Source organism: Dromiciops gliroides, chromosome 2, assembly GCF_019393635.1.
Source record: "Dromiciops gliroides isolate mDroGli1 chromosome 2, mDroGli1.pri, whole genome shotgun sequence".
Classification (NCBI taxonomy): Eukaryota; Metazoa; Chordata; class Mammalia; order Microbiotheria; family Microbiotheriidae; genus Dromiciops; species Dromiciops gliroides.
The window spans coordinates 241,517,405-241,532,522 of NC_057862.1; the positions used below are offsets into that span (position 1 = coordinate 241,517,405).

Consider the following 15,118-nt stretch of genomic DNA (forward strand, 5'->3'; position numbering starts at 1 on the left):
GCTTACCACTGTAGGCATTGAGGTTTAAAACCCAGCCTTCAACATTAAGTTCCAAAAGCTCATCATCACAAGGCAGAGCATCTTCTCTCCCAGGGAGTTTCCAGGCAGCCCTGAGGAGAACCAAACCCTTTACCATTAATGAGGTCCTGATTCTCCTAACCATTAGACTGTAACCTCCTTGAGAGATAAGTCTTTAGGGTACCAATCTTAATATTCTTTGTTTATAATACAGTATCTTTAGCAAAGTTTGCAATCAATGGGTGCCTGCTGAATTGCAAGTTCATTATATATTATTTTTTAAATATTATACAACTCATTTTTTTTAGCATTCTGCTAAATTTAACTTCATGAAAGGAAACATTAATTAACTGGAATATATTAATTAGTGGGCCCAGTTAACAGGCTATACATGTGTTGTCCCAGGACCTGCCTACCTAAGTTCAGAGAGGATAGATCACAAGTTGGTTGTAAGGTAATGAATTTTTCCAATAGAATAAGTTTTTTAAAGTACAAGAATATTAAGGAAGTTGAGAACTGGTCTGGTAATAATATCCATACCAACAATATCACACATGTCTAAAAGGTGTGGATTAAAAACCATTTTTCAAAAAGATACAAGGGCAGAAGAAATGAGATTTTATAAAGCCTCATCAATTTATTCTATTGTTTTAATTCAACTACCTTTAATAATATTTATTGTTCAATATACAGATATTTTGATGTTTTTAAAAAATATTTTATAGTCAGAAGAGTGGCAAATGTGAAATCTGAAACAATTGCATAAATAAAAGACTGAGCAGAATATACCTGATATAGCTCTCAATCCAAGTTACAGCAACAAACACATTCTGGAACATCTGTTTTTCAGCTCCTTTCTTTTAGAACCATTAGAAAATCACTTAGAAAATTATTGGGTTTCTTTAAACATGCAAAATTAAGCACAAGCATGCACACAGGACAATGTCAAAAAGCCAATTTGCAACAATGACCCAAAAACCTCACTGAATTGCCAATCATGAAAAGCATGTTTTAGCCTATGGATATGTGAGCACTTACTTCCTCATCAATGTGTCTTACGGCTAAAGGTAAACTATAGTTTAAATAGATACAAATGAAAAGATAGTTCTTGGTATGTAATATAATGCCAGAAAAAAATATTTTCTACAAAACAGGAATATAAAATAATTTGATCTTCTACTCTTCATCATCAAAAAAACTAACCTGGGGGATTTGCTAAAATGAAATTTATTCAAAAGTGGAAAAAAAAACTGAGGTAAGGCAACATTCAATTGCTTATAATGGCATGACTTTTCAGAACCAAAAATTATGGACAAAGCAAACTGAAAAGAAAAGGGCTATTTAGCTACCAAAGTGGTCGTTTAAAGTGGAAATAGTTAAGAGTCTACTTTATGTAATTTTTAAAGCATTCAGAGTACATATTCTAAATAAATATTTAAGATTATGTCATAATTTCAGAGATTCATAATATCATATATCCGTCTAGGATCATAATTACAAAGGGAAAAAAAGTCTCAATAGCACAACATCATAGATTTAATGTTAGAAAACACCTTGGAGCTCATCTACTCTATCTTATTTTATAGATGAAGAAATTGAGGCACAAAGATGTTCAGTGACTTGCTATAAGGTCATATAAACGGTGCAAGTAGAGCGGGTAGGCAAACCCAGGTCATTTTACTATAAATCACACATTCTTTTCTTCTGTACTACATATGTATGAAAATTGATAGAAATTCCACGTTTTTCTACTATGCCACAATCATATGAAAATCAAACCCATAACTAAGAAAAAAAATGTTACCTCTAAATCTACATGGTCAGTGAACATTTGAACTTTTATATTAAAAGCTATTCATAAATCAAATGTTTAAGCCTCTCACTGCCATCAATTTGTGTTTTCAAAATTTCAAAATATTTCCAGAAAGAAAAAAATGCTAAGAAAAATTTTCACAGAAAAATGTTCGGAAATATTTCTCTAGAAGCCATTAGCTCACTATTAAATGAACCTTGGTATTACTGATCAACTCAGCAACATCCAGTATTATGCAAGAACCCCTAGAATGAGAAAAAGAAATACTACTGGCAAAAAATAACAAAGAAAAGGAAGAGATTAAGCCTAAACATCGATAGCTTCTAATAGCCTTGGTGACATTTAAAGCTTTATCAATTAGCACTACAAAATCATAGTTTTTAATCTTTCCCTTTTAATTGTTTGTATGTTTAGAATTTAATACATACTGCCAAGTATGATCATTTTTTAAATACTTGTCTTTGTAGTCAGATTTGGGAACCAGTTTTCATGTTTTATTTCTTTCACCCATACTGCCTAGAAATAGGTCTTACACATATCAGGTGTTCAAAAATATTTATCTTAAGTCTACAGGAAAGATTCCTGACCTCAATGAACTCATTACTATAATCTTGATACATCACGATCACATTCTATTTGTTATTATATTTATTTGGGCACATCTAATCTGACTCTGAGTGGATGGTAAACTCATTGAGAGGAGAGGCTTATTTTTCATCATTGTACTTCCAGTGCCTAGTACTGTGCCTTGTGAACAGCAGGTACTTAATGTATGTGTTTTGAATTTAATTATAGATCTTTACATGCATCAAGTTTTAAAAACTGAAAAATTCCCACACACACAAGAGAAATATATCACCTGTTTTAATAATAGAACTGAATTTCTTCAAGGCAACCATGCAAGTAACTCAGGTCTACAGGTTCAGTATGAACAGAAACTAGATAAAGGTAGATTAAAAAAATTTTTTTTTAATTAAGTAAAAAACTTGATATCACCCTCAAATCTACTACCATATTTCATAAGATTACCACCCTTGGTTTTTACTTTTTGGTAACAGATACTATGGGAAAGACTAGTTATAGATTTTAGTTACAGCTTGGCAAAAATTGAGAGCCTAAAAAACCCATTGATCTGTAAGCCTGTTTTGATGAAAAAAAGATACCACCAGGAATACAGAAATATATTAAAATCATAATATACATTACATATTATGTACCAATTCTCTTGCTGAAATAACTGATTTGGCGCATTTAACCCTAGGACATTTACAATTCAAAGCAACTTGCTTTAAACTATCTAAAGCTGAAAACTAGTCATTAAAACATAAAAAAGTATCATTAAATCATGTTGTCAGTTTTTTTCAGTTTTTTTTCTTAGCAAAAAAAAAAATCTTTAAATTTTACATGGCTATCCTATAAGAATTTTTATTAAGAAGCTAAATTTGAAAAATTGTACCAAGATACTTCTTCAGTTTCCTTTTCAATAATATGCTATTCCTACGCAAGAAGGTCAAGTTATTATTGAGGAAACAGACAACCTTTGTCTTTAAATTGTACTATAACTGACCTTCAGCACTATCGGCTACAAACTAGAAATTGGCATAATATGAGTCTGTTTAAAATTCCATTGAAGCTAGTTTAGTTAATATGCTAAAAGACATTATAAGAACACTTAGCCTATAGCCCAGACTGGAAGGATGGTAAGATCTACTATAACACTTCTATTAACAGGTTTTAAAAAGGAGCCGCTGTCTTATACATTTAGTCTGAGGAAGAAGGGAAATCTGTATTGTTTTACATTTTACATATAACTTACACACGCCACACTTTCCTTGTAATAGTAAGATCATATTCAAAAACCTACAAATGTAGGTGAAAATAAAATTCATGTATCCTCTTGGGGTATTCAACTATGGAGCAGCATCAGGATCTACTTTACCAGACAATTTATGTTAACAGCTCTAGGTTGTTTTAGTGAGTGAGCATCAACCAGGCCCACTTGCAGCAAATCACAGAGAGCTCTGGGAGAAAAAAATGATTAAGAAAAAAGATTTAAGGATTTTTAAGTGACATCTTATTGAGTGAATGGGGAAGTTGTCTAGAAGTAGCAGTTAGGGAAAAGGGAAAGGTTGCAAGAAACAAAAAGAGGTAAAAGATAGGTAAAATGCAAAACTATTTCAGAGTGTTACAGTATTGCCTAAAAGGCTATCAGCAAAAAAAAAAAAAAAAAAAGAAGAGAGAAGTTTCGAATGAAATAAAGGCAGAGTAAGGCAGGGTAAGAGAGAAGTATAACAGCAAAGAAAAGAATGATGAAGGGCAGACACAAAAAAAAGCAAAAGAAGCTTAATTTTTTTTCTTAAACCAAATTGCTGAGGGCAGCTAGGTGGCACAGTGGATAAAACACTGGCCCTGGATTCAGGAGGACCTGAGTTCAAATCCAGCCTCAGACACTTGGCACTTACTAGCTATGTGACCCTGAGCAAGTCACTTAACCCTCACTGCCCTGCAAAAACAAAAACAAAACTAAAACTAAATTTCTTCTTTTATTAGAGTCTGTCTTTCTTAACTGTTCATTTAAGCTGAACATCAAGCCATATGTACAACACTGTGACTTTAAGAGATGGAGCTGTGAAGGAAGAAATCCTGCCTTATAGTAATAGTGAAATTAAAATTTAAGAAAACTTTAAAATATAGCAGAGTACAAATAAAACTGGATTTTTAAAAAATAAGATTTAGCCCAAAATGAATGACTTGATCTTCCACCACCTATAGTCTCCATGTTAGGTTTTAACTAAAATAATTATTTCCTTGGGTTTTAAATGAAAAGATTCCATGAAATTTCTTACAGCAAATGCTTTCAGATACCAAGGAAAATTATACATAGTACTAAAATATATTTTGGGGGATGTGCTTCTAGAATTATATGGTGCCCGAGTCTTTAAATAGCCTTCCATTTGTTGTTTTAGTAACTAATTTCTAGTTAATTCAGAATACAAATTAATACAACTAAGTGTAAATGAGAATAAACTGAAGTATTCACATGGGGTATTATTATTTTGGAGATTTAACAGGAAAAGATTTCTCATCTGAGGAATCAGTGCATGCCCCCTTACTTTATAATACTAGAACCAATATATTTTTTCTTCAAAGTATGTTAAGTGTTGAAAATTTAGACACAGATTTACATATGTATCTAGGTCTCAAGTTATCATTACTTTTCATACATTAGTTGTTTGGTACCAAAATCCTATAAGGTTCAAAGGTATGAAGACAACTTGCGAATAAAATAGTGAAATAAATTTTCATGTAACTAATAATGATGGACTGATTTTTATCTGATATATTAAATTTACAATTGCTTAAATTATTTATGTTAATCAGGAATAAGGACTCAAACTGCTTATTCCCATGTTTCTTCACAGGAAATCATAAAGAGAAAAAATGCCCAAACTAATACTTCTATTACTATAGAATTTAAGGCTAGAAGGAAACTAAGAGGTTAACTAGTCTACCCCACTAAATCTACAAATAAGAAATAATTAGTTGTAGAAGTTAAAATGAAGTCATAGAATTTGTAAGTAGCAGTCAAGATAGTGTTCAGATCTCCCAATCCTCAGTGAAGTACTACTATTTCTACCATATCATACTGAGCCAGTAAGTAAAATACTAAATATAACTAACAAAACAGATTTGGCTGAAAGCTGTTTTTTATACTGATGTGACTGCTAAATTTTTTCTGCAAGCAAATAAAATATGGTTTATCTGAATATTCTGGAGAAAAAAGGTGCAACATAGACATGCGCATTTCAACAAGCCCATCATCACATACATGCAAGGAGAGCCCAAAAGAGCTTATTAAGGCATTGATTAAAGGAAGGATTAGAAGAAAGAACATAAGTTATTCAAATGATTTCTTGGAAATGGGAGGTGGGAGAGAGGAGAAAAGAAAAGAGGAAAGGTTAAAGATGGCTACATGCATGCTGAATATGGTGGAACTTTTAATACTGTACCTGAGGGGTGATCCGATGAGCAATGTAGGAGGGGTGGGGTTACTCCCTGCATTGTGCCTGCGCCGCACTGCCTGACGCCTAAATGTGCTGCGTTCACGGCGAAATGTAACCATCTCCTCGCTGTCCTGTGCTGCTGCATCAAGACAGACTCAGGTCAAATAGGAACCCAGTCAGGAGTGTAAACACGCAGCTTAAAGTCTGTCTTTCCCTTGCCTCCCCACTATCCCAGGAGATGTGGCCTTATCAACTAAATAAATTTGTTTTTAGAAATAACTAATGTATTATCTTTCATTCTATGTAGAGTTCAAAAAAATGCATATCTAAGGTGATTACTTTCTTAAAAATAAATGCCAATTCTACCAAACTATTTAAAAAACAAAATCTGCTCTGCTTTCCACTTTTTTATCTCAAATACCTTTTTAAGATTTTCAAATCACTTAAAAGCTCTACTGAAGGTCTTTTGATTGTATTTACTCCCTTTCTGCTCTAGTTTATATGTATTTCATTTTCCTTATCTAGAAGAGAAGGTAAGTTTAAAAATTTAACTAGTGCTCTCATATGCTGACTCTACAATTTTTTGGCAGCATCAAATACAACTGTTAAGTTGCACAAATGGCTTACTGAAATCTCATTTTAGTAATGTACAAATAAATTTTAACTGTGGGTTCTCCTACCAAACTCAGTTTGATGAATGCATATGCCTCTGGATCAACATCAGTGTTATTTCCCCTTCTCAGCAGTATACTATTATCAAAAAGTGAAGGGTTAAGTGTTTGCTTCAAAAACAATAAAGTACAAGTACAAACGAACTCTGATGTACAGAAGTAAAACTCATTAAAATAGCAATATACTACATCAGTCTAACATACTACTCCTCTCTCAAGCGGACACTGCTACATTCATTTTATCAATTTAAATTTTTTAAAAAACCTTATAATTTCTTTTAAAAATACATTTAGAGAATTGTTTCAGGTTAGAAAAGTTTGGTTCTAGAATTGGGGAGTATTTCTGAGGGTTTTTTTTCCTAGTAATAGCTGAAAAAAATACAAAATATGTCTATAACCTGTGTTTTATTGTTTTTACTTAGGTTCTTCTGATATTAAACAAAAATAAGACAACAGAAGTTAAACAGAAACTGAGCTGCAAATATGTCTATACATACATACATACATACATACATACATACATATGTATACATATACACACTATCCTTCTGTTTGGAAGATACTACTTCAAGAGAATGGGATATGGTTGATATATGCTGTATGCATAGGGCCACGAGTGGTGTAGTGGATAGAGTGCAGGGCCCAAAGTCCAGAGGACTCATCTTCCTGAGTTCAAATTTGGTCTCAGACACTAACTGTAAGGCCCTGGGCAAATCACTTAACCCTGTTTGCCTCAGTTTCCTCATTGGGAAAATGAGCTGGAAAAAGAAATAACAAACCATTCCAGTACCTCTGGCAAGAAAACCCCAAATGGGAACACAAAGAGTTGGACACGACTGAAATGACTGAACAACAAAGCCTCTGACAGAATGCTATGCTTTAACAAATATCTACATTGTAAGATCGGGAATTCTTGTGGGGGGAAAAAAAAGCTGACTATGGACCATTTCTAGGACATATTCTCATTCCCCTCCCCTGAAACAAGGAAAAGGGGGGGGGGGAATAAGCCAGTCAAATCACCGAGGAAAGAATAAAGGACATCTGGCTGAAATCTATCCAGTAGTTATAAAGCAACTACTCTGTGAGAGAAACTGGGGGTGCAAAGACAAAAACAAATTATTCCTTCTCCTCAAGGAGCTGCATTCTATGAAGGGAATACATGTACAACACGTACACATTTAAACTTATACAAGTAAATGAAAGGTAATTTTTAGGGCAGGGAGAAACAACTTGGGGGAGGAGGACAAAATCAGGAAAGGTATCATGAAGGAGGTGACTTTAGCTGAGCTGTGAAGGGAAATTATGGATTCAAAGATGCAGAGGTGAAGAGGAAGTGCATTCCAAGCAAGGAGACAAGAAACAATGTTTGGTTTAAGGAAAGCCAAAATGGGACAATTTGTAATAAGCATGGAAATGTAGGCTAGAGTCAGATCATGACAAAGTTTTAAAATGCCAAACTTCTACCAAACTTTTAATAGAACAATTAATCCCAATTAAATTATTTGAAAAAAATAAGGGCTTCAAAACAGCTCGGAAAGACATGAATGAAATGATGTATTGGGAAGTGAGCAGAACCAAGAGAATACTCTACACAGAAACAGCAATATTATTTGATGAAGAACTGTGAATGACTTGATTATTAACAGCAATGCAATAATCCAAGTCAATTTCAAAGGAATACTGATGAAACATACTATCCACCTCCAGGGAAAGAACTGATATTGATGGAACAGATTGGGGCATGCTATTTTTTCACATTCTTTCATTAAGTGACAAATATGGTGATGTTTTCCATGATCATATATGTATAATCCATATCAGATTATTTACTGCCTCAGGGAGGAGGGAAGGGAGGGGGAAAGGGAGGGATAGAGATTGGAATAGAAAAATATAAATAAAAATGTTTACTCTGGAAAGGTGGGGGAGGGGTATGCTGGGAAAGGTACAGGAGGTGTATATATATATACACACACACATATATGTTGTGCATTTATGAATTTAGATATTATTTATATAGTAATTATATTTAAACAAATTTGTCATAAATTATTTATATAAATTGGTATGTATTTGTTATTTATATAACAGTTATTTAAAGAATTAAAATGTTAAGTTAAATGTATTAGAATATATCTAGGTATATCTAAATGTAATAATGTAGAAAATTTATATTATATACACTATATGTATTTGTGTATATTATATCTATGTTTAATATATGCATAAAATATAATTATATATCACAAATAAAAAAATAAAATGAAAAACTAAGGAGTTTTTATTTGATCCAAAAAGCAAGAGGGCATCACTGGACCTTCTTGAGCAGGGAAGTGACATGGTCTATGTGAGAGGCACTGAATGCCTGAGTTGGGATAGTGGCTGTTAAGAGTAGAGAGAAGGTGGCAGATGTGTGAGATGCTATAACGGTAGAATCGACAAAACTTGGCAACTGACTGGATGGATTGGTGAAAAAAAATGAAAAGTCAAAAATTACTCTCAAGTTGCAGATCTTTAACTGGAACTAACTGGAAAGTTTGCTGGTTAAGGAGAAAGACAACTGATTTGCTTTTAGTCATGGGGAGCTTGAAATGCCTAAGTGACACCCAGGCAGAAATGTCCAATGGGTGACAGAGAAGTGAAACTTGAGAGTCAAGAGAGAAATGGAAACTAGTTATATACAGTCAGATATAAAACAATGATCATTAGTCATAAGCATTTCTTGCTAAAGCTCTTAATTTAAGAAAAAGTTAAAGTGTGGAGAATTCAAATCAATACACACTTACTAAGCAAGGGGGAATAAGTGTTAGAGAATACTAACTGGAAGAATTAGGAAAGGACTTCTGTAAGAGGTGACACCTGAACTGAGCCTTTAGAAAAGCTAGGAATTCCAAAAGGTCAGAGATGAAGAGGAGAGAAATCTAAGCATGGGAGAGAATTTGTGCAAAAAACCCCATGAAAATGGGACATGGATTATAGCATGAGAAAAAAATGAACAGATCGGTTTGACTGGAAATTAGATTACGTAACAAGGGTCATTAATGTGAAATTAGCCTTGGAAAGATAGGCTGAGTCCAAATTGTGAAGGACTTTAAACTGAAACTGACTACAAAGTGTAAAGGGCTTTAAATGAAAAGGGAAGTTTGTACTTTTAGAGGAAATAAATCACTAAAGTTTCTAAAGCAAAAGCAGTGACATAGAAAGATATTTTATGAATATTAATTTTGCCACAGTATACACTGGAAAGGACTGAAAACTAGAAAAACTAATTCAGAAGCTAATGCAGTAAGGAGTCCAAGCAAAAGGTGATGTGGGCCTGAACAAGGGTAACAGTTTTATGTGTGTGGAGCATGAGATGCAGCTTGTGAAAAATGTAGAGCAGGGGTTCTTAACCTTTTTTCTGTCATGAACCCCTTGGCAGTATAGTGAAGCTTATGAAATCAGAATAATAACATAATATAAATGAGCTTACATAAGAAACGGGCCATATAGAAACAGTCCAACAAAATTTTAAAACAAGTTATCAAATTCAACATTAAGATCCTCTGTGTACAAATAGGATTAATGAGACTTGACAATTAAATAGATATCTAGCAGAAAATTGGCAATATGAAACGAGTTCAAGAAAAAACACTCGAGCTGGATATAAAAATTAGAGGGTCCTCTGAATAAAGATAATAACTGAATTCAGGGGAGCTAATGAAATCATAAGACAGAAAATATTAGGACAAAAGGGAAGAGGGTCCAAGATAGAGCTTTATCTACTCTTAGCAAGCTTAGAATAATTCTCATTCAGCAATAAATAAATCAGACAAGTAGGTATATACTTTCTTACAAGCAAATTATTTCAAAGCACTAAATATAATTTAGACTAACAAAAGGCTTAAAATAAAGCTTGAGGTCATCTAGTCTTGTTACTAGGTATCATCTAATCAAAAGTCCACAATCTCAGTGTCATACATGAACTCTCACTGACTCTACACATATAACAAATATGATGAAATACCAAATCTTGTTTCCTTCTCCACATCATCTCTTGTATACATGTACTCTCTCCATTCACAGCCACTGGCTTAGTGAAAGGCCATGTTGCTTCTCACCTGGACTACTGCTTAGTCTCTTAATTTGTCTTCTTGTCTCTCCCCACTCCAATCCAGCCTCTTTAAATGTAGGTCTAGTTATGTTACTTGGGCCTCACCTAACATTAAACTCCACCAGCTCCCTATTACTTCTAGTATAAAGTTATGAATTCTAGCATTTAAAGCTCTTCACATCCTGGCCTCTTCTTATCTTTCCAATCTTTTTACACCTGTTCCTCCACACACAATGTACAGTTCAAGGAAGTTTAGTTCAAGTTCTCAATCTCCTATTCTATGCCTTTACACTGGCTATCTTCCACGCCTGGAAAGTTAAGCCCCTCAGAATCTGACTTCCTTGAAAACTCATCTCAAATACTACCTTCAGCATTAGACCTTTCTTAATCCCCTCCAGCTGCTAGTTCCTTTCCCCTCTAAGGGTACCTTCCATCTTAGTCTACACATATTTTGATATAGCTATTTAATAAAATTAAGTATTTATTATTCACTTAATCATCAACAAGCACAAATGTTTCAAAATATGAAGGAGGGAAAAAGAATGCACATGTCTATTGCTCTTTCCAGCATACCATTGTCAATCATTAAAATTTTTTAAAATGCCACTGGCCAACACCCCATCTCCCATAAAGTACATGCCTCTTGTCATGATAATTATGTATGACCCATTCTATCAAAACAAAATAAAGATACTGGCCATATCGGAGAATACATATCTGGGTCTACATTCTAGGCCATCAGCCATCAAGAAGTGCAAGATAAACTTAAGTATCAGTCCTTTGTTTTAGTCAAAGTTTCAAGTTTTTCTAAAGTTTTCCTCATTACTGTTGTCAACTGAGTAAATTATTCTGGTTCTGCTCAATTCATTCCCAATCAGTTCTTTATATATTTCTTGGAATCAGTCACATTCCTCACTTCTTATGCTTTAATATCACCATTTATTTAGCCATTCACCAAATGATGGACATCAATATTTTGTTGCTGCAACAAAAAGTACTGCTATAAATATCATTATACATTTAGGTTCTTTGCTTCTATCCTTGATTTCATTAGGGTATATGTCTAATAATATTGTAGGGTCAAAGGGTAGATACTGTTTTGCAACCTTTATGGGTTCAGTTCTAAATGGTTTTTAAGAAAAATTGGACTTATTCACAATTCCACCAATTATGCACTAATGTACCTTGGTTTTACATAATTGATTTTTTTTGTAATCCTATGTATTTTATTTTATATATTTAAAAACACTGTCCTCAGAAGGGGTCCATAGGCTTCATCAAACTACAAATGGGTTCCATGACGTATATTTAAAAAGTTCAAAACAAACCAAACAAAAAACTCTGATCTAGATCATTCAGAGATCAGTCATGAAAATTCAGCTCTCTGTAATGGAAGATCTTAGAAACCATATAAAACAGAGGTCTAACTGTTTTGTTTGCATCTTAGACCTTTTTCACAGTCTGCTAAAACCAATGGACTCCTCAGAACAATGTTTTTAAATACATAAAATTATAAAGAAAACCAATTATAATGAAAAAGTTATCAAAATGTTTTTTAAGCCTCATGTTCCAGATTAAGAATCCATGATCTAAAAAAGAACTGCTCATTAATGGGAGCATCTTGTGAGACAAAAACTGTAAAGGCTGAAATGCAGATTGTCAAACATGAAAGGCCTAAAAGAGATCACAATGCCAGGAATTCAAGATGCTTTAGTTAGTCACTAGTTCTTGGTTTTGAACTTAAGCAATGGCTATTATCAAATTTCAATAGCCAAAGAAAACAAAGAATTCATGTGTCCAGCAGGATTTTATCAGTTTGAGCCTATTTCAAGGCATCTTTGGAGCACCTGCCACTTTTCAGGAGCTGAGGGAAAAGATAGTTGGTGACATGAACTACCTGGAAATGTTGGTGTATTTTTCTACTATCACTGTATTTGGAGGGAAAAAACAAGTTAAAATAACCTGACTGGTGAAAATGGTAAGAGAGGGAGTTGGTCTGTGATTATCAATATATGAAGATCAATCATCAATGCACATTTTATAGAGCCTCCTTGAAGTACGTAGGTGATATAACATTTTAGCAAGAAGTGAGCACTGATATAGAAAGGATACAAGCACTACTCAGGTGGCTGTGTCTTAGCAATGACTACAAAAACCAAAAAGTGTTAATTATTAAATCGTGGGAAACGAAATGGAGAATACTGAGATGCAAAACAAACTTTTAAAGATTGGGTTAACGCGTTGGGGCAGCTAGGTGGTGCAGTGGATAGAGCACTGGCCCTGGAGTCAGGAGGACCTGAGTTCAAAACTGCCCTCAGATACTTAACACTTACTAGCCGTGTGACCCTGGGCAAGTCACTTAACCCCAATTGCCTTGCCCCCCCCAAAAAAGATTGGGTTAACGCACCAATTTTGACCTATGATAACCCAAACCCTAGGGCTTGGAAGCACTTTTATATCAAGAAAGTGATGGTCTAAAGCAGAAGTGTCAAACTCACAGGGTACAACCCAAACTCAATTAAAATGTAACTGAGAAATGTTTAACAAAATAAAAATGCAACATGGATATGTTAATTTGTGGTTTCATACATCAATATTCTGCATACAGAAATCTATTTCTATTTGAGTTTGACACTATTGGTCAAGAAGACTTATTGGTAGTGAAACTAAGTATCCAAAAACATAAACTAATATTTTTAGTTTTAACATGGGCTAGCACTGAAAAGTTTAGTACAGAACAAAATTAGAAGCATGCACAAATAACAACACTGTAATATACATTTTGATCACTTTTGCACTGCATGCTTCTTGTCAAAGACAAATGACATACTAGTTAATTACCAATTTAGTAAGCACAGTTGACTAGGAAAAAAGTAATATGCCAATGTCCTATCTAATAGATTTGATGATAAAATATTGGTACTGATATTGGTAGAAGTAATAGCTACTTGTCATTCTGAAAGTTAACACAATCAATCCAAGTGCATCTCTGAAGTTAGAACTGTTCTCTAAAGGCACATGTCCTATATATGCCAATAATATTTATCAAATATTGACGAGATTAATGAGATGATCAATGAGCATCATTGATCAGAAAGATCAATGAGAACAAATGAATGACGATAAATAATACAACCTATAAAGTAAGTGGACTAACCCTACAGAGAATACTACTGAAGAAATAGAAATTGAAGTTTCAGAATGGAACATTATATAAAATGCTAATGCTGATAGGGGCAGCTAGGTGGCGCAGTGGATAAAGCACTGGCCCTGGATTCAAGAGAACCTGAATTCAAATCCAGCCTTAGACACTTGATACTTACTAGCTGTATGATGTTGGGTGAGTCACTTAACCCTCATTGCCTCTCAAAAAAAAAAATGCTAACTGATATTACATAGATAATCAGGAAAGAATTAATAGTCCCTTGTCATAGCCATGAAGGCACTATATAACGATTTTAAACATTTAGCTCAAAAGAGGACCTTTGATCTACTGAAATAGATCTTACTGTTCACAAAATAGCTTAATGATGTATATAATAAATGTATAACATGTTCAATGTTCAACACAAAGTTCCACCCAACTCATGCAACATATCTGAAAAATGTAAGCATCAATAAAATATTTGAGCTCATGTACATGATTTATTTTTAGTCTTAATATATGTCACTAATAGGAAAATAAAAGTTCATATGATCAAAGAGCATTAAGCCTAGAGGCAATTCAACTTTACCTGAATATCCTAGTTGTTCAAAGAGTGAATTCAGAAGGGACTATGATAGCTTGCATGAACTAAAGTATAAGTTCAGTTACAATTATACTAAAATAAGAAATTCAAGAATTAAGGTTAAAAGTATATAAAAATTTCACACGTAAATTTTGGTTGTCTATCTGCTATAGCATAGGTGTTATTGTTATGACTAAAAATGACTTGTGTTTACATATTTGTCTAGCCATAAGAAAAAATGTTATGCAAAATGTTAGTTGGGCAGCTAGGTAGCACAGTGGGTAAAATGCCAGGCCTAGACTCAGACAAACTGATTTTTCTAGCCTCAGACACTTACTAGCTGTGTGACCCTGGGCAAATCATTTAACAGTTTACCTCAGTTTCCCTCAACTATAAAATGAACTGAAAAAGGAAATGGCAAACCACTCTAGTATTTTTGCCAAGAAGACCCAGAATGGGGTCATAAAGAGTCAGGCCTGACTGAAATGACTCAAAAAAAGAGTCAATTATGTAAATATTTGCCTTTTTGTTATATAAATGTCAGGATGGTCTTACCATGAAATTTTAATTTTTCAGAAGACTGAAAATATTCATTGGGGGAAGAATATAATGTACTATCCTTAGTAATTTGAAGCAGTTTAGTGATGAAATGGTCAGAAAAAAATAACTTCTATACAAAGGAAATAATTTTTAAGAACTATTAAAGGACATGAGATATTGTTACTAATATAGATTTTTTTTTTTTTTTAGTGAGGCAATTGGGGCTAAGTGACTTTCCCAGGGTCACACAGCTA

General features: G+C 33.6%; 1 protein-coding gene across 5 annotated transcripts in view; it reads right to left on the bottom strand.

Moving 5' to 3' along the window:
- The window catches only part of PCNX1 (pecanex 1), a 212,978-nt gene that overhangs the window by 116,409 nt on the left and 81,451 nt on the right, over positions 1 to 15,118 (bottom strand). For 2 of the 5 annotated variants that reach the window (XM_043989026.1, XM_043989024.1), the window contains exon 7: positions 5,842 to 5,974. The exons of 2 other annotated variants lie outside the window; for them this stretch is intronic. In XM_043989026.1, the coding sequence (XP_043844961.1) occupies positions 5,842 to 5,974 (133 nt within the window). The remainder of the gene's footprint in view (positions 1 to 5,841; positions 5,975 to 15,118) is intronic. One more of the 5 variants, XM_043989025.1, reaches the window with a different exon arrangement.